The following is a 20,395-nucleotide window of genomic DNA, read 5'->3' on the forward strand; positions in this document are numbered from 1 at the left end:
GAAGTTCAGAGGTTCCTGCAAAAATAATCTTTGTGTATATATATTTGTGTGAAAACACATATAATAACCTCTTTCCTTTCTATTTAAAAGTAAAGATTATTATTTTATGGTGTTAAAATGCTCCCACCAACTTTCCTCTTTTGAAAGTATTTCAGTTGATGTGCTTGAATGAAAATCAAAAGATAGCACTAAAAATTAATGAATAAATAATGAAAACACAGTAACACCTGGATTATTATACAGAGTTATCTGAAGATCACTCAATACAATGGATCAAAGGAAGAACTGATATTAAGGCCCAATTACAAGCAGTGGAATACTTGATTTATTGTTTTAACTTTGCTCTTAATGCAAGATACACGGTCATTTCTGAACTGACATTGGACGTCTGGTTTAAAATATCTTTTCTTTTGGCATCTGATGGTTTGAATTTGGGATTCAATTACGAGAAGAGCAAATTTTTTCTGTTATTTTTGAAGGTAGCTGGAGGGATGGAGGCAGAAAAAAAGGTGAGGGAGAGGCTTAAGAAAAGAGTATGATTGAAACATGGTGACATGGGGAAAGGGAAGGAAAATGAAAGGATCCTGAAACACTGTAGTTTGCTGCATCATTTGTCTGAATTTGGTTTCTTTTGGGGTACTGTAGTAGATATTGCCTGCTGAGTGGGAAACAGGGCCAGGCAAAGCAGAGCAGCAGTCTCATCTTTTTTAATAGAGGTGGTTTTTGTTTTGTTTTGTTTTTCTTTTTTAATTGTTTGCATTAGGAGAATATCAGAATGGAGATGATCCATTAAAATTATACTTTCTATTATCAATAACCCACAAGGAGAATGCTATTTGAAAGTAAATTTTTAAACTGGTGAGTTGTAACCCAGAAAACTAAGTTAGCAGAATTCACCTTTTCCAAACAATTGTTTATTTGGATTTCATTTGTAGCTATTCCTGCTCAAGTTACAGGTCATTCACAGCAATAAAGCTTTCTAATTCTGTGACAGAATAGTCATAATGTCTTTAAAATACTCAGCTGGATAATGGTCTCCAGGATCTGGACAGCAAAACTTCAAAAGGCAGAGTCCTCTGATCTCCAGTTTCCTTATTCTCTCTAAGCTTGGAAGGTTTCAGCTATCAAATTTTATTGGTTGATAGTCTAATTGCATTTGTATTATCTTTCCCCTTAATATTATTTTCTTTTCTCTGTATTGGATCTCATCCAAATATTACAGTGACCATGAAGCAGTTTTCTGAAATGTTTTGCTTTCGCTTTGATGCTTAACTGCTTTACACGTGAGTGCTGCAATAAGGTGCAGGTTTCTGATAATGGTTTTCCTTCTGTAAGGAAAAGTTTCCACAATCTCCTGTACTTTGCTTATGTTTGATAGAGCCCTTCAGTTTGAGGCTTTTCATGGACAAGATAAGGTTTGGTTAAACATCTGAACTTTTGAATGTTTATCTGAACTAGATTCGACCCCTTAATTTGTCCATCATTAGTTATTTTGCTTTTCTGTTTCGAGACTAAATTATGCTATTAAATATGCTCTAAAGTAGGTTAAGCCCCTGTGCAGTTTGTCAGCTGGAACATTAATTTTAAAGCTAAAACAGTCTTCTATTGGCTCTTTTTAGCATTTTGTCTGAATTTTGACCATGGCTGGTCAAACAGAGAGTCAATGCACCCATGAAAACCCCACACGTAGCTGATTGAAGTGTCTCGAGTTGTTGTGATGGCTGGCCTGATTTTATTTCAGGAAAATATCCTGATAATTAGTAACTATTTGTCTGCTCAAGCAGCTTGTTCCAGTGCAGCTGTTCTGGAGAATAGATAAAGTATTAAATGCCACCACATGCCTGCAGGATCTCTGGAGGTGTCCCCCTCTGAGCCCCTACACCAGGGGCAGACTTGGGGTCCCAACCACAAAATACATGGCTAAATAAACCAGCAACTCCTTTCTGGACTTTCCCTTTCCTCCTGTAATTCTCATGTCTCAGTCCAACAGGAGGATGAACACAACACATCTCACAAGGCGCCTTCTTCACTCACAGCCTCTGTAAGGTAGCCTCACAAAAAAAATACTATAGCCTGATTTTGGTCTTCTTTGTGGGTTTGTTTATTTTATTCAGATCCTAAATCACCTAAAGGGAAGCTTTTCCAGTGTCCTCATATGGACACTACCTGAGCAAAGAGCTGTAACTACTCAAAAGACTGAAAATCAGTTGGGTTTTAGCAAATGGAAATAATTTCTATATAAATATAAAATTTAGTTGATGGCGTGAGGGCGACTGTCTAAGGGTTGCATTTATGTGAACACAGATATTGGATCTTCTTACCAGAATTTTCACTTGAGTTAAGAAGTAAAAAGAATTCTGAAATCTGAAGACGTGTCCTTTTAGAAATGAGCTCATGGGTGATCTTTGGTTGTTGTTCTTGCTCTAATGATATAATTGAGGTAGGGATAATTTGATAAGGTATAGTTGACAGAGTACAGCAAATGGATTTCAGATCTCTGGCTAGATATTTTTTGATTACTTTAAAGATAATGGGTGTGCCTTTCTCCTTCATAAACTACCACATCTACATTCACTGGAAAGTACTAAGCTTGCTGTTTAAAAGACAAAAATGTGCTGGAACTTGTGGTTTGAAGCAGCAAATATAGAGCTGAATGTCACTACTGTTTCTCATTGGAAATAAACAGTTTTAGCATGTTGGTTTCATAACCAAGGCACTGCAAATTAATTCTGTCTTTTATTGTATAAGAAACACTCTAAGTTCATTGTGGGTCAAAAGGTATAGGTTATGAGTATAATCAGAGACTGAGTGCAGTGGGAATATAATTAAATATTAAAATAATTTACTTCTAAAATTTAGATGTATGAAGCACAATTGATAAAAGTTTCAAGAAAAAAGGAAATTTGTTGGTAGGATATTCTTTCTGGAAGGGTCCCAAAAGATTGGATCTGAATAAGACACTCAACAAGGTATCCAAGCACATGTCAAAATTTCAATATATGAAACATTTGTATAATTCTTAACAAGGCAGATATAAATACAAGACTCCCTTGTTCTCTACAGATAATTAATTTGCTTCCAAAAGCATGAGGCAGAATTATATGTAGGTTTTTTAAGGTAAAATTTCCACATGGCTGCCAGCACCAAACCCCTCAAAAGGGTTTTCTTTTGGTGTAAATGTGTCCAGTGCTCCTGGTAGAAAAAGGAACCGTATCATTTTCTTGTCCTTTTGCCTGAGCAATTTAGTGTAAGTGATGACTATTCATAATATTTGCAAAAGGTTAAAAAGGTTTTTTTTTTTCCAGATTAACTCAGGAAAGGCTTGAAAGTTATTTGCATATATTTCACAACAGAAGAAAGCAAACAGAACTCCATATTCTAAAATCCCCTGAATGCATTATTTATTGAAAATTACTTGTTCAACTCAATCTGGAAATACTCTACAGTATCCTGTTCTGTCTTCCTTAACCTCCAATTGCATAGGATTTTTTTTTTATTTTGTGAAGTCTTCTTAGATAATATTTTATGATATATATGTTATCTTCAGAAGTCATTAACTCAAATATTGCAGTTCTTTTGCTCAGCAGCTGTCATGTTTTATGAGTGGGTTAAGACTGTTTGACTGCAAACACTGATTCACCCAGTTAGGTAAGGGCAAGGACCACTCTGCAATTCCCGTGTGTTCAACTTTCCTTTGAGTATTCTCCTGGGAATATTTTTGCATAGAGGCTGTGTCAAGAGTCCTACTTCCTGACATGAGCTTGGGCAGACCAGTTTCCCCTTCCCAAGTACACTGTGCTCTCTTTTCCTAGACTCTAGATTGTCTGACTTTGTGTGCTGTAGCAGATTCCCTCCAAGTCCCACATGTTTTACATTAGATGAACATAAACTGGTCATACTGTATGAATAAAATGAATTCATTGATTTCTGGCATTGTGGTTTTTATATTCGAGTTAAGTTTGTATAACAGTGTTTCTAATATTGTGACAATACCCAAAAAAAAAAAAAAAATAGAAAGAAAAGTGGAAAGAAAGGCTTGGCAAGTCTTGGATGATCTAGTCCAGTCTCTCCTGTCACAAGGTACCGTGTTCTGTGTTCTCATAAATAAATTTATTAAGCTGCATCTTAAATTCTTTTAGTTTTATTTACCACCACAACTTCTTTAAAAGGGTGGTTTAGAACTTCATATTATGGCCAGTTTATACTCATCTATTCTCATGCCAACATTGTTCTTCAGTTAAAACAGCTCCTCTCCCTCCCTGCTGTCCCCCTCTCCTGCTCCTCTTCCCATCCCCACCAGCAAATTCATAGAGAACAATCACAGCTCTTCCCAACCATTTTCTAGCTGGCCAAACATGCCAAGCTGCCTTCTGAAATCTCAGCAGCCTCTTTCTCCTGGTGCTTCTGACTGCTGCTGTCTGCACCTCTTGTGCCAGGAATTTCCACCTCACGTATGAGTGTCCAAGGTTATACACTCATAAGAGAGAACTATTTTTTATCAATTGGAATTAAATATTTTGGATTTGTTGGTCAGGTACTGGAACAGGCTGCCCAGGGCAGTGGTTGAGTCACGAGCCCTGGAAATGTTCAGAAGGTGTGCAGATGTGACATTTGGGGACATGGGCTAGTGGTGGGCTTGGAAGAGTTGGACTTGATGGCCATAGAGATCTTTTCCAACCTTAACGACTCTATGATTCCATAATTCCAATCCTTCTCTAACCATGCTGTGGTCAGTACTAGTTCTAATCCAGTTACTCCAGTTTCCAGGCTCAAAGTCACCAAGTTTTTGCCTGATATCCCCAATTCTTGTCTCAACTGATGGTGCTTCCAGCCTTGAGTCAGCAAGTAATTTTTTGAATGCTTCTCCTTTTCCTGCTGAAGTCTTTAATGAAAACACAAAGACCAGTTCCAAGAATATTTCAGGACTTCCACTGGTGACTTCCTTGCAATACAGTAGTTCTCCTTTCAACAAAACTCATTTTAATACCTTATTTAGTCACTTCACAGTTATTGTTTTAGTTCTCTACATCTTCTCTAGTTTAAATAATCATTTCCTATTTGGCGACATATCAAATGCACAACAGAAATCCAGATAGATTTGGCCAATTACATTTTCATTTTCTAAAAAACATTATTTATTTTATTAAAGAAAGGTATCTGGTATGATCTGTGGTTATAAATCCAATATATATTCACAAATACTGCTTACATTTCTAAACATTTATGGTACAAATACCACTAAGAAAAGCTGTGTGGGGAGTGACATTTTTATTTTCCAATGTAAATGTGTAGTGATGTTTAACATGCTATTAATTTATTTCCATTTATTATTAGAGGGGGACAATTTTTTTAAAAATTTTATATGCATAAAAGCATGATGCAAAATATGAATTATACAGTCATTTTATTGAATCTTTACTGCTAATGCACGCAAATTTCACAAAGTGTAATGACACTACTGAGCACTTAAGTTGTTAGGCTGTCATATTACAGAAAAATTATTTGTGCTATATAATCACTGTTTTCTTTTTCTTATTGTTTATTTCATAAACATCTATAAATGTAGATGCACTTGCTGTGGCAAATATCTATTATTGCACAATAAACCTGAATGGCTTCAGGTCCTTTGGTGCCAAATCAAACAAAATCTTCTGAACCACAGATCCTGGAAGGTGATACTCATTCTCATGCTGCACATTTTGAGTCAATGCTCTGTAGTTATAAAATCTGTAGTTTTGAAGTTTATAAGAATAATGATCAGAGGCAATGCCCAATTCCTGCATTTTTTGCTCTTAGTAATTTTTCTCATGCCTTTAAGTTGATTGTGTACCTGTCTCTCATTCTACTCTTTTACAAAAAAAAAAGTAATTATAGTGTGTATAATTCAGAGACATGCCCAGGGATTTCGCTCAGGGATAAAATAGGATGACTGGTAAATGTCCTTAACTCAATAAAGAAGGTGAGGTGAATTCTTTATCTTTAGTGAGCAGATTTTATTTGCTCCATCTCAGAGCATCACAAGGAAAAGGAAGGAGGAAGAACTTGGTTTTGCCACTTCCAAAACTCTGTGCTGGTTAAAAACTCATCTATATTTACAGGCAATGATACATGCTGCTTCTTCCCAAAAGGATTAACTGTAGTTTCACACCTGCTGCAGGCTGAAAAATATTGATTAAATGTTGAATTCTGGATTCCAGTGGTATCCAATAAAACTTAGAGTCTTGAGTAAATATATATTAAATTACAGTGTCTTTTAGAATGTAGGCATAATCATACACCTCTGCACATTAAGATGTGCTTCTTCAGAAATATAAGACCTCAGCAATTAGGCATTCCCATTACTTGAAATTAATTAACTAATTAATTGCTTCCAATTAATATTTTCGCACATATGTGGTATCACTGCTGTTAGACTGGCACTTTCTTTCTCCAAAGTCATAGGGACTTATTCCTGCCTCCCTCTTTTGCCATCTCAACTTTGTTTCAGTCCTGCAAGGTTTTGCTGAGGACTCTGGTTATGGGTCTGTAATGGACTTTAGAAAATTATTACTTTAAGACATCAGAGATAAGAGTTAAGGACATGGATCTGTTCATATGTATTTTAAGCAATTTGCAGCTTGGATTTTGGTCAGTGTTTTCTGTATTTTGAATCGTCAAGCCTGTCAGTTTTAGTATTCCTTGGGAAATAATTACCTAAACTCCATTTATGGGTGTTGTCATTATACTACAACTCATCTCTTTCTGGGAACTTCACAAAATGATAATGTCTTTGAAGGGTGTTAAAAAATATGCATGATCCAGACTAATTGTTTTTTTTTCCTGGAGATCAAGGCTAATGAAGAGAATGTAGGAATGTAAGGATATTTGAATTTCTTAATGCCTTATACTGCTGGTCTTCATTCTGCTCTCTCCATCCAAATGAATTCCATACGGTAATTTTGGGTATTATAATAAACAGATAGGCATCGTAATAATGTATTTCAGTTAGGAAGAGGTACTTGAAAGAAATTGGTTTTGCAATACACATGATGTGAGACAATCAATAGTGCTTTAGTCTGACAAGCACTGTCAATATCCATTGTCACAGTTCAGAAAGTCATTAATGGATAGTTCTTCAAAAACCAATGCTTTCAACACGTTGGAAGTGTTCAGATACACTGTACCTGGCAGGAATTAATCATAGGTAAACCCCTGGGATTATGTACAAATGCAGAGTAAATTAAGAGTGAAATAAAAGTCATTGCAAGGAATTTGAGATCGTGTTATAAGGAGTTACAAAGTCTTTCCAATAAAATATGGAGTTTAGGACTTGTTAAAAATTTTACAGTCTGAATCATCCAGGCTTTGCTCAGAACATCACATCCAGGAAAAACATTCAGTTAGAAATATATTGTATAGGTGCATGATTAAATTCATGGCAAGTAATCTCATAAACATTTTTATCCTGGCCCAGAGGAGTTCAGAGCCTTGCCTACCTGTGTGAGTGGTCACCATGCCAAAATCTTGAAGGAAGGCTTTTGTAGCTTGACCCTGCAATTTGTTGACCGCTGCTTAATCTTGATTAAACTAAAGAAAACTTATTCTCATTGCATCATGGATACAATCCAGGGTATTGAATGTTAAAAAGTAATTATTCATCTGTACATTCCAAAACTTTCTCTGATTTCTGTAGAACTGTGTCACTAGGAGGTGTACATTCTTGCTTTCCATGTTTCTGTTATTTATATGTTATTAGTAAGGCTAGATTTGAATAAGGATTCAGATGATTTATGTAAGCCAGAAAAGGGAGAGGTCAGTTTTTGATCAGTACTTTTTTTTTTCCTCTGAGCATTTAACATGCACTTATCCCTCTAATTCAGCCAATGTTATTACAGTGCTATCCAAAAATAAGGGTCAAAGATGTGTTCTTTCTTTTAGTCCTAAAAATGTGTTTATATTATTTTATGTTTTGTACCCAATCTGAATGGCACTCCCCTATTATGATTAGGTTTGACTGCATCTATCTTGAGAATTGTGGGAAAGATCTTGCCATTATTTGTCCTTTCATACCTTCCAGCCTGTGGAATAATGGAGGTCTAATAAAGCACCAAAAGTAATCAGAAATGCTTTTCTAGATCTAAGAGTTCAACTTACTACCAGTCAAACATGAAAATCAGACAATATTCAGGTCACATTTTTGCTGAAGTGCCCTTGCACTCATTTGCCCTAGCAGAAAAAATGCATTATTATTTTATATTTCAGTCCTTAGGAATCTTATTTTTGCTTCTGTAGGGAACTCTCTTCTTTTTTTTTAACGTTGTTTGATATTTTCCATCTTTCTTTCATGTATGATACTTCTGCCCAAATACAGAACCTGAAATTTAAAAAGGAAAGTGTTAAAAAAATATTCGTTGTACTTTTTTGAGTTTTATACCTCTGTTTTCTTTTTTTTAACATTTATTTTTTTTTAAATATTTGATCTTTTTTGATTTTCTAAATATAATAGCAAAGCCATTTTAATGTGGGGATACCACAAGCAGAATTGTTTGGCAAGAGAAGGAATATTTCTAAGTGAGATCCCAACATGAATATTTCTGTGTAAGCTTGGTTTTGGAACATGCTATCTAAACCCTTAAATTTCTGTGAGGTTTGGAGTTTTTTTCTGGTGACTCACATGTATTTAATAGAATAAAATGAGAAATTCATCAACTGTTGTTTGGAGCTGTGTGCTATACAGCAAAATGTGGAACATGCAAAAATATCCATGACAATAATTATTCCTACCTCTAGATGTAGTTTTAACACCATAATTGCTGTTTCAGGTATAAAACTTCCAACTGGGTTAATTTTCTTTCTAAAGAGAGGGATGTTCACCCTGCTGTCCTACCCTTCACAGGGTGACCACGTGTACTTCACTTGGAACACCTTAACCAGTCTGGTGTAGACTCAAAGTGGGCATAAAAGAGGTTCAGAGCCCCCAAAGTGGGAAAAGAGACAGGCAAATTATTGACTTAAAGTGCATTTTCACTCCTGCATCTTTTACATCATTTAGGGAAGTTTTAGGATAAAGCCAACCTAGTTGTGAATTGCTATGGACAGAGTGATATACAGCAACAAAGAGACCCCAAACTTAATGCAATTCACTTCACTGTTTCAAAGCACCACTAAGATGCAGAATTAGAAACATCCATTTGTTGTTCTTTTTTTAGCACAGCCAAGTGACTTGGAATTTTAGCTTGTCCCTGCCAAGGATTGCTCAATTTTGAACAAAAAGTCTTTCGCTATAATGTTAAAAAAGCACCAACCATCAATTGAATGTTAATCTTTATGTTCTATGATACATCACTCCAGGAATGCTACCATTAAAAAATGTGAATTTTAGTTTTCATAAGTGATGGATTATTATACGAAGCCATGTATTTTCCAGTAAAGTGTCCTTTTATTTGTCCTGTGTGATTACTAGTTTGTGGAAGTATGTGTGGGGTCATTTTAGTGCTGTGGGAAAATGGAACACTCTTCTGTTAAAATCAGTAGTGAAATCAGAAGCAAACTATGCTCTGATCATTGTAGGCATGTGTTTAAATATTGCTTTCCTTAATTGGCTATGTTCTATTTACTAAAAATGAACAATTTGGCAAGTTTTTCTCCCTTGACAACAGCAAAGCGTAAACCATTTTATAAGTTTGGCTGTTAAAATCAGATTTGTAATGTAAACCACAATATTCCAGGGTTGTTGCTGTTGCTTAAACAGTTATTTTAGCTTGCCATTGTTTTATAATTGTGCACCTTTAAATGTTCTGGTTCTGTTTAAACCTAATGCAAAACACCTTGATAAAAATAATGACTGATAATAATGATCATACTTTTAATTTTGCGCTCTCTCTTTCCTTGGATCCTCTGTCTGAAGATTGCTGCATTATAGGGGAGGTTCAGTCTGGATGGGGAGGGAAGGGAGCATGTCTGTAACTGCAAATAAATTATCTCTTTGGAAATGCTGTCAAAGGGACAATGGACCAGGCTCCTGCCAATTCACCTTGAGGGAATTCACCTTTGCCAAGTGAGGCTGCACCACTCTGGCTCAGAAATGGGCAGTGACAGCTCAGGACACTGAACAGAAGTTATTCAAGGCTGGCAAGTCTTAGGTGATTTGTTAAAAATCTTTAAAATCCTGCTTGTTCAGGAAAAACTCTAGGAAAGGTCTCCCCGTGGCATCTCTGCTGCTTCTGGAGCACGCTGAACTTCTCCTCCTTGCTAGCACTGCCTATTTTGATAACCATCACCGTGCCCTGTAAGCACCTCAGCAGAGAAAAAGTTAAATTTATGCCTTTGAAACCTCCTCCAGGGGATTTTCTGCAGCTGGATTCTGTGTCTTTTTGACACAGAGCAGGAATAAATTGCACTCAAATTGTTTCTCAGTTTGGTAAACGCTTAAATATAATAAAATATAATCATTAGGACGGGAATACTTTTCCTTCCATAAATTAATGCATCTTGCACACATTTCGTGGCACTCAGCCATGTTTTCTATAAGTGCATTAAATATATATATAACTCTTAATCCATCTTGGCAAGAGAACCCAGTCCCTCACTGGTGGTGTGACCATCCATCCTTTCTCATCGCAAGGAGTGCACAGCTAATAGTGCGTAGCACACTCGGAGTTGGAGCTGAAAAATCACCCATGTGAAACTTGTGGGATTCGTGAACACTTCATGAGCAAACTGGTCGCCATCCAAATACTTATGGGCAATAAATAACAGAGCTCTGCGCGTAACCGGCAGAGTGAACTCATGGTGTTTATTCACAGAAGTATTAATCAGATGGGTTGGAGTGTCCAGCCAACCACGCTGCTGACCTACCGCATGACTGGGGTCTCACCAGGGTGGTTATGGCCACTCTTTTCTCAGGATATTTCAGAAACTTACTGTTCGTTTAGAAATGTCATTTCACCAAAAATTTCTCTTCTGATTTCTGTCAGTTTTCAGGCTGAACTACAGTGCCTCTGACACAAATGACAGAAACCGAGTTAAAAGCAGATTAAAGAAGTTCATCTCCCGAAGACCCTCCTTGAAAACATTGCAAGAAAAGGGACTTATCAAAGGTGTGTTCAGTCTTCTACTTTTCTTTTTGGTGTAAAAATTTAAAAAATCACAAATGAATATTTGACTCAGTACATTGGACAAACACTTCTTAAGCATGGTTTTGTTGCTGTGTCTCATAACACACTGCTGAGCTATAAAGAAAAAAGAATCAATGTATGGTTCATCTTCCTCTTTGATATCTGACTGCTCCTCCAGGTTTTCTGCTTTGTTGTGCAAGTGATAGAAACCCCTCCATTTAATGCCATGAACAATGCAAATCAAGGTGCTGCACAACTCCATTTCTTCTTAAGAATAAAATATCAATATGGTTTTATGTTTTAGAACCAAAATAAGCCCTCAGATGCTGTGCTGACTAATTTGTTGAAAGACTTTCTGCTGTCTTCTCTCACTATTTTTCTAACTCACCAACAAAATCCATTTTTAACAATTTGAAATACATGTCAGCGAATAAGAAATGCTTTGAATCTGTGGGGTTTTTTACTATTCCAATTTCTTGCTAAGTTGGTCAGCCATCACTTCCACATACCCTTAAAAAATTGTTTCTTTGATAAAACGTGTTTGTTAGTTTATCCAAGAAGTGTTTCGCTGAGAAGCTGGTAGTTAACTTGAAGGCAGTAGCATTCTGACCACTAACATCCAAGTAAAGCTGTGTTTTTAAATATTGTCTGGAATAATGCTTGAAAAATTTACGCACTCCCAAATTATTATGTGTGAAACCCACAACTGCACATGCAAATTGACTGGAAAGGGGCGCTTTGCCAGCCACCCCTGTCAATCTCTGCAGTGTGAGTGTTCCAGTGGTGTGTCAAAAATGGCAAGGGGTGTTGCTAGTGTGTATTAAACTTGTCTGTCCTGAGCCAAGAGATTGACCCCAGCCAGCATAAGCTAAAGCAGCTACAAGAGTTCAACACCAGCTGGGCCCATGTCTGGAGAGAAGAAGATTTGATGAATTAAGTTCTTATGTTTTAGATACGTGCAGGGATGCTCAGTGCAGTGTTGTTTACTGTAAGGAAGTCTTCATTATATGAAACCACAATGTGCCTCACTTATGGGGTTCTGCTTCCAGCTGACACAGAAATTTTGAAAAAATGTCATTTATGTGTCAGTATGTGTGTGTGAGGTGTGCACACCAAACTTTGAGTATCTGTCCTTACATATTTGTAGTAACTAATTGCAATACTTCAGAGGGTCTTGCCTTTTTGAAGTACTTTGTGAGATGAGGGTGGGATTTGAATGTGTTATGATAGTTTGTTTCAGTTATTACAGCAATAGAGCAGTAATTTATAGTCTTTTAATTTCTGGATTTAAGGGCTGGGGTTTTCAGTTTAATAAAGTGTGGCTGATGAATCTCCTGCAGTGTTACACAGGGATCAGATGTGATCCCTGCTAACAAATCCAGATTCATTAGCATAACTTAAATCCACCCTCTAATATATCTCTCTAGGAAAGCCAGATGAATTTGGGTTTTGCTAGAGTTTCATTAAGCTTTTGATTCATAAACACAACTTGGTTCTGCCTGGGACACTTTTCTGTGGATAACAGAGGTGTCGTTGATTTGTGGTACAGTAACTCAGAATCTGTACCCAGCACAGTTTTATTACCAAACTAATGTTGCCATGAAGAAAACATGTTAGTTATCTACCATGAAGTTTCATTAGGATTAGGTTTTGGCCATGCAAATGAGGCAGGATTCGTTAGCACAGCTTAATTCCAATCAACGGTAAGTCTATGTGAAATACTCATTTGATAAGGTTCCTCCATTGTCTTCCCCACAGTTTATCCCCTTAATCTGTTGAAATGTTATGAAAATGCAGTTGTGGTGCTTATGCAGAGGCCACTTTTAAATGTTAATTTTTAGTCTTGCATTAGAATATTTTTAAATCACAAAATGCAACCACCCAGATTACCAATGAAAAGCTTGCCAAATTTTTTGTATTATGAGATGCATCTATTTATTTTTCTAAAGGTGACTTAAATGGTTGCAGAAACCCCTCAGAACTATTTGTTTGCTCGTTTCTTAAGGGAAAAAAATGTTAACCAATTTTTACAAGAAAAAATTCCTCCAGCTCTGAGAACATGCCTACGAACTTTTATTCCATAGGGAAATACTTCTGTCAGAATTGCAAATCCCTTAAAATAGGGGCTCGTAATAAAAGTGTGTATAAAGCCTTGCAGGACATCTTGGTACCAAATTCCTGACAAAGAGCTGTTCTGTGTGCTGGTGAAGAATTGATATAAATATCTGTGAAGCGTGTGGTGTTAATTACTCCAATGCAGTGGCACTGTAGGTGCTGTGAAAACCTTCACTTTTCATCAAGTGCTATTCATATTTGCCAGGGGCACTATAAAGCTCTCAAATCCATATTGATTTTTTACATTGTGTGTCACACTGGAACCAAAACTCCAATAAATTTAACACGTAAATTATAGTCATGAGTAAATACATTTTGAGGTGGTAAGTTCACTTAAACACAGTCCTGTGCTCTGTGAGTCGCTGATGCATGCTCACTTGGCCAGGAAACTCGACACATTTCTCCACATTAACCAAATTTGGGAATACAGGCTTCAAAATTAAATAGCAGTTTGATCTCCTGGGGTACTTTGTTCTGCCAACACTGTTATCAGGAAATCTAGAAATTATGTGATTGTCATTTAACTCTTGCCCAAACTTTGCTCGTGTTCAGCGTAGCAGATATCAGTGTAAAAAGTAAAGTAGGGAGTTAAATGGAAATAATAAGGAGGATAACACTCAGACCAGGGAATGCAGAAGACTGATGGCTGAATGTTAGCTACATGTTGATCTGAAAATGAAGATGCACTGACACTTTGCATGACAAAAAGTTATTTTGTCATCATTGTCCCATTTACTTTCTAGTCCTGTGCATAAAAGAAGCCAGAATGGGAACAGCACGTTGGCTTCATTCACTGCAGAGGGCTGGTGGCTGGGGCTCTTCATGCTCCAGCGAGAGCTCTAATGAAGATCATCTGTCCTTGTTCCATCTCACTCGTGCTGACACAAAACACCCTTGGTCTCGAAGCCTTTTGAAGCATTTCTGAGATGATGTGCAATACAGGGACATTGCAGGATGTGTTTGTGTCTCTCATCACACTTGTGTTCTTAGATGTACACGTGCACACAATCTAGAAATAGTAAATAAGAGGCATGTCCCATGTCTGCCATTTGAGCAGTGTTATTTTGAGAATAACTGTTCAAATTTATTCTCTAGGGCAGGGGTCCTTGCTTCTTCGGGATTGAAATATTCTCAGAATTTACAGAATCTGCACTAATATGCTAGAAAAATAATATATAAATCTTCTCTTTTAAAACAACTTTATAGTCTATTATTGAACTTTGATCTTTATGTTTGAGCTTTGTCATGATTTAGTATTGCCCAGAACGAATAGCCAACCTTCAACTTGATGTTGGCCTCTTAACATCATGATTTCTGAGATTTTCTAGACCAACAAAGGAAAAGAAACTTCTGTGAAACTGTGATTTTAAAGCTATGATGATAGTGTTGGTAGTAGACTATCACAAAGTACACTCTCAGCAAACAGTAAAAAATCATGACCAACTACCTCACAAAAATGACACTGTGGGAAATGAGGAAAATGAAGCTATGCAGCTGGCAAGAAATTTATTTAGGTTTCTTTTTTTTTTAGGGTGGATCTTTCTTTCCCAAAAGCTAGACACCGAAGGAGCTCCACTGAATGTATTTCATAAGCTAAGGCAAAAGCCAAAACAGCATAAAATTTGGAATGGTTACAACTGTTTCAAGATGAAAATAAAAGCCACTCAATTGCTAGTGAAAGGAGCTAGCTGTGATTTGGCTTGATAGCCTATAGAACAGGGCTCAGCATATGTTGGTGGTTGTGCAGATCACAGCACAGAGATCACCAACCATTTCATTTCCAGGCAAGGGAAAATGTCTTTATTGTATCATATGTTTCACTGGACCTCGGAGTAGCTCAATGTAATGAGCAGAATGTTCATGAGAAACCCAAAAAAGCAGATTAAGGCCCACCTTTGGTGTGTTCTGCAATTCTTGCAGGTTATGAAGGAATTTTGCAAGTGTTCTGGTGCACATCAGAGCTTAGGGGAAGTTAAGAAATGTTTCCTTTGACTTTCAGGGACAATGGATCACAAGGGTATTCCTTTCTTTGATATGGACGTTTGGAAGCATTTTTCCTAAACCTTGTGGAGGGCCAGACGCTGAACAAAGTGATTTCTTCCTTTGACATGATGCTAAGAAATTATTCAGAGTTTTTTTAAATGTCTCATTCTGGGAGAAGTGTTTTGAGTAGTACAGCAGACACCCTCTCTTTGAATTCAAACAAGCTCTTGTTCCCAGTAAAACACCAGAATTTCCTGAGAGACCTGTGTCTGTGATACTATTTTCTCTTTTTCTGAGAAAATGAAACAAATCTGGCAGCTCATATGCCACTTAATAGTAGCTGTTCACAAATGTAAATTTTTTTTTTAAATTGATGACCACCACAGATCAACGATATATAGTAAATCTCCACATTAAAAGACTGGCAAGATTCCCAGCTTTCATAAATCAGGGGAGCTCCACTGACAACCTCACCGACTTCAGTCAGCTGAGGACCTGCCCCACTTATTGTAAAAGTGTCATGGCAATGTTTGGAGCCCCAGTCTGGAATCAGCATCACTTAAATGTCTGACTTAATGTGTCTGACTACACATAGAGCATCAAGAAGAAGTCACCTTTAAGAATATGGCTCCAAATGCATCACTTCCCTCTGCAAAAGTTCACAGCTCTGGTGCCTACTGTTCTATCCCTCTCCTTTCACATTCATCTCTGATTTTTTCTTTTCATTCCCTTCCCTCTTCTCCTTCCCAACATCCAAACATATACAAACAAAACAAACAATTTAGATGTTGATACAAAGCTCTGTTAGTCCAGGAGTTCAGACCAGATGCTGCACAGTTAATTGTGTTCCTGAAAGGCATAGGGTTACATAGATATTATTGTTGTTTCTAAAAACTTGGGAACTGTACCATTATACCATCTCCTCTCATGCCAGAATTCGGGCTTCTTCCTGAGACATAGGAGTATTGGCCATGCCCTTCCTTGTGTTTTTAATAAAACACACTGAAGTATGAGTTCCTTCCAAGTGTGGCCACATCTCATCCTTGTACACCCAAAGCAGTTAAACAATGACATTCTCAGTGAGGATGTGGCTTTAGTGATTTTGTTTTAATTGTTTCTTTTCCAGAAGAATTGTCTCCCATAGTCAAGATTTCTGCAGCCCAGGATTAGTGGCTCTGCTGTAGCCTGCAAGAGCTACTAAAGAAAAGAAAAAAAAAAAAAGTAGCCCTGTCAAGCTCAGGGAAAACTTGAAGCTCCCCAGAACGAGCAATTCATTGCAGCCATAATCATCATTTTATATTATACAACTTGTGAATGTCCATTCCCTTCTCTTTTGGTGTCTGGTTTTATATCCCTGAGCAAAGCTGTCACACACCCCACCATCTCCAGCAGATTTTTTAATGTGCAGATAGCAGGGATGTGTAATGTAAACCATACCACCAAACATATTATGAATATATTGCTCTTCTTAAAAATGCTTGTTGGTTTTTCATACTAGAGTATTGACTAACTGTCGGTGTTTGATGTATGGTTTACCAGCCTGATGTAGACTTATGGTTAGAGCTTAACTTGTTAGTTCTGCTTTTGCAGCCAATTCAGAATAACTACAGATGCCCCAAGATATTAAAATTGACTGCTCAAATGGACTCAGTGTGGGAGTTTCATTGGTTTTAAATTGATAACAGCTGAAAGAGTGAATGATTAAAGCTGTATATGGGCATAGTATGCAGCTCCTTTGTACAAGCCCTTGTGAACAGAATCCACTGCATGGGAATTGCCTTTGTTCTAATAAAAGATATTTCTGAACAATTGTTAGTTTAAATTTTTAAATGATGAAACAAGAGCATTTCAGGAGCCTATAGAGGAAATAATTCCTGAGAAACTGGAATAACTCTGAGAAGATAAAGTGGATTTCTATTCAGAGGGGACCATTTAAAGTTAAGTAGCATTCCATAAGGTGGTAATTGTGTCTATTTCCCAGGCATTTGAGTTAAATAAGCTGGATAGGAAACATAAACTGTCATAACAGGAGGTTAGGAGTGTTGTGTACATCTCTTTTTTTCAAGTCATAAAAGATGAAGTTTTGGAGGACCTTATCACAAATAAATCAAACAAAGGGGTTTTTTGCTTCCCTTATCCCTTTGGGAGCAGTTTTTTAATTTTTTTTGAAAAAATGTTCTGGAGAGCTTTCTCTTAAACTAGTTTAAATATATATTTACACTTAGAATAAGAAAATAATATTTTAATTTTATTTACATACAAATCTAGCCTAAAAAGTGAGCAATTCACTATTCCTTGTTTCCTGAAATACTGCACAAACAAATCTCGAGTTTTCCTCAAGTATCCCTGCAACCTCCACAAGTGTAAATATGGCAGTATAACTGCTGCCATTCCCTTGTTTATGTACAGAAACATCCAACAAAAAATCATTTGATTAGAGAGAGTCATGGAATTTGTGGTCCAGTAGTACTCAGAATTGAGAGTATTTGTATGACTCATGGGATCATGTACTTGTAAATGCTCATGAATTTCTAGAAGGGGAAAAACACCCTCCAAAGCATTTGTCTGCTGTTGTTTTACCATAGTCTATTTTGATGCCCAGGAAGTGTTAATGTTGCTTTGCTGCCCTTCCATCCAAGATAAAAATCCTTTGTGCCCGTGTCCTTAAATGTAAAGCTTAACTGTGGAGTACAAAATGTGACTGTATCCATACAGTGAAAGGTACAAAAAAATGAGGTTAAATATTTTACTGAAAATATAGAATCTGAACCAAGAAATGAAGTAACGGACTAGGTGAGAATTGTAAAACTGTTTTCAGCCTGTTCAAAATTTCCTCCTAGGAATACCAAATATTCTGTGTTCATATTGGAGTTTGAAAGAGTAACTGTGAAATAATCCTGGAAGTTGATTATAAAGTGGTTATAACACAGAAGAGAAACTGCTGAACAGCCACACATTCATTTCACTTCAGTTCTTCATATGTTGCCATCTAAACACAGAGCAGTTCTTTGCCTGTTTTGCTTCTGAAATTGTTTACAAGTGTCGTTGTCCACCAAATAAGACACAGTTTTTACTTCTTTTTTAATATAATTTACATTGGAGACCATTCCATATTATGCAAAGAATTTGACAGGTCTTTGCTAAAATTTAAAAAAAATAATTAAGATGTCAAAAGAGGAAGTGCTAGTACATTTTAATCATAAATCTCTGTATGTATAATTACCACTGAAGGCAGCTATAAATGTTTTATGAAGAAAATGTAACCAGACTGTGCTTTGTCAGAAACATAACCCCCAAACATGTAACAGACTGTTCGCTAATGCTTAACGCCACACATGCACACAACCTTCCTCAGAGCATCTCTGTGAACCCAGTCCTCCATCCCTTCTGCAGCCAAAACTCCGAATAACTTCAATTCAGGCTTTGATGTACTCTCCCAGAATGCAGATCACACACTTTGGGAAGTGCTGGAATAAACTGCCCTGATGCATCTTGAGATGTCCAAAGGAACCCCTGCCCTGCACCTTGTTTCTGTCACTGTCTTCCCTGCTCTGGGGTATCTGGAATGAAAATTGAGCAATTGAGTCGCTCTTGAAATCTGAGCTGAGTAGGAAATAGTAGTGATTAATGAAAATGGAGCTCCTTGTAGCACAGAAATTTTTACTTAGCACAGGGTTTTTACTTATTGGTGAGAAAAAGTTGGTTTTGGAGCAAAAAATTGCTCCAGTTGGTTATGGTGGACTATGGTGGCACTGACTATGATGGAAACATGCAGTGCCATGGGAGCTGCTGCTGGGTTTGCTATGCAAAGTCCAGACTGGTGCTATCACCCTTCAGCTATCTATATAATAATTTTCAAAGCCTCCACACCAATTTACAAACCATAGTGCTCTGTTGAAATGCTATATGGAGACTGTCTCTTCGGATAAATGATGACAGCACACTCCTATTGTTTCAGCATTTAACTGGCTCCTATTGAGCAGTTCCTCTCATCTGTTTGATTCATTCTGATTTTAGCTGACAACGTCCCTGTTACTGATTGCTCTTTTCATAATCTCTCAAACACACAGAGTGGAAATGAGGTGGAGGAAGCTAATTAGTAATCTGACGAGTTGAACCTGCTAATACAAATATGTTTCAAGATCAACAGTCAAAGCTGATCAAAACTTTGAAATCGTAAAAACTAAAAGGTGGCATTATCTAGTTAAAGGATTGCTCATGAAGGAAGTGAGACTAATCACTAGCTAAACATGGTGTAAAATTAAATCCTCATCAAAATATATCTAGTATCTTCTGTTTTTCTGACAGGCAATTTGATGAGTTTAAAAAAAAAAAAGATTTTGTGAAGTTGAGATGAAATTGCACTAAGTCCTGGTGATGCCAAGTAATGAAGTCCTTGCACTCATACAGTGCTCCATGAAAGAGTGGAACTTCCAAATCAGTGGAATTGACAGGTCACCCAACCAGATGAGTTTCTAGGTTGGACCAAGTGCATCTTGCAGGAAATTGTATTCAACGACTTAAAGAACTGCCTGCACATTTTTTATGACAGGTCCAAGCAAACTCTGGAGATCTCCAAGCCTTAGAAAGGTCAAAATTAAGGTGCAAGTGTCAATTGAAACTTGAATCCAGAGGGAAGCATCAAGCACTATGAGCAGCAGATGTGGAGGTATTTGATTCTGGGGCAAAAGCTAATGACCATTAGGACTCAAAAAGGATTTGGTTCCAACTTTGTCTGAACATCCTCAATATCTCAGTTTTAAATTAATGGGCAAGCTGAGAAGAGAGAAAAATCCCACTAATAATTATATGCCTTAATGTATTTTCCTCTTGTTTTCCAAATGTAGATCAAATTTTTGGCTCCCATTTGCGCTTGGTTTGTGAGCATGAGAAATCTACAGTTCCTAAGTTTGTAAAACTCTGCATAGCAGCTGTTGAAAAAAGAGGTGAGTACCTGATTATTTAATACTTTTTTTTTCTCTAATAGTTATGAAAACTTTAACCTTGTAACTCTCTTTGGATTGCCAAGATAGGCAGACATTACAATCTATAATATAGTTATGAATGGAACTATATCACATTCTGTGTGTCTTCATTTTCTTTATATGATAAGACATTAATAGAACTCATTCATGCTGATTATTACCAATTTTTTTCTTGACATGTTGTTGGTTTAGTCTTTCTCTGGGTAAGCAAATGCT

The 20,395-nt window shown here is 36.9% G+C and overlaps 1 protein-coding gene across 1 annotated transcript in view; it reads left to right on the top strand.

Annotated features, from left to right (window-relative positions):
- Window positions 1-20,395, top strand: part of ARHGAP15 (Rho GTPase activating protein 15) — a 321,465-nt gene that overhangs the window by 175,247 nt on the left and 125,823 nt on the right. The window contains exons 9-10 of the mRNA XM_033064260.2: window positions 10,956-11,078; window positions 20,042-20,140. Of these exons, the coding sequence (XP_032920151.1) occupies window positions 10,956-11,078; window positions 20,042-20,140 (222 nt within the window). The remainder of the gene's footprint in view (window positions 1-10,955; window positions 11,079-20,041; window positions 20,141-20,395) is intronic.

This window comes from Catharus ustulatus, chromosome 7, assembly GCF_009819885.2.
Source record: "Catharus ustulatus isolate bCatUst1 chromosome 7, bCatUst1.pri.v2, whole genome shotgun sequence".
NCBI classification, from domain to species: Eukaryota; Metazoa; Chordata; class Aves; order Passeriformes; family Turdidae; genus Catharus; species Catharus ustulatus.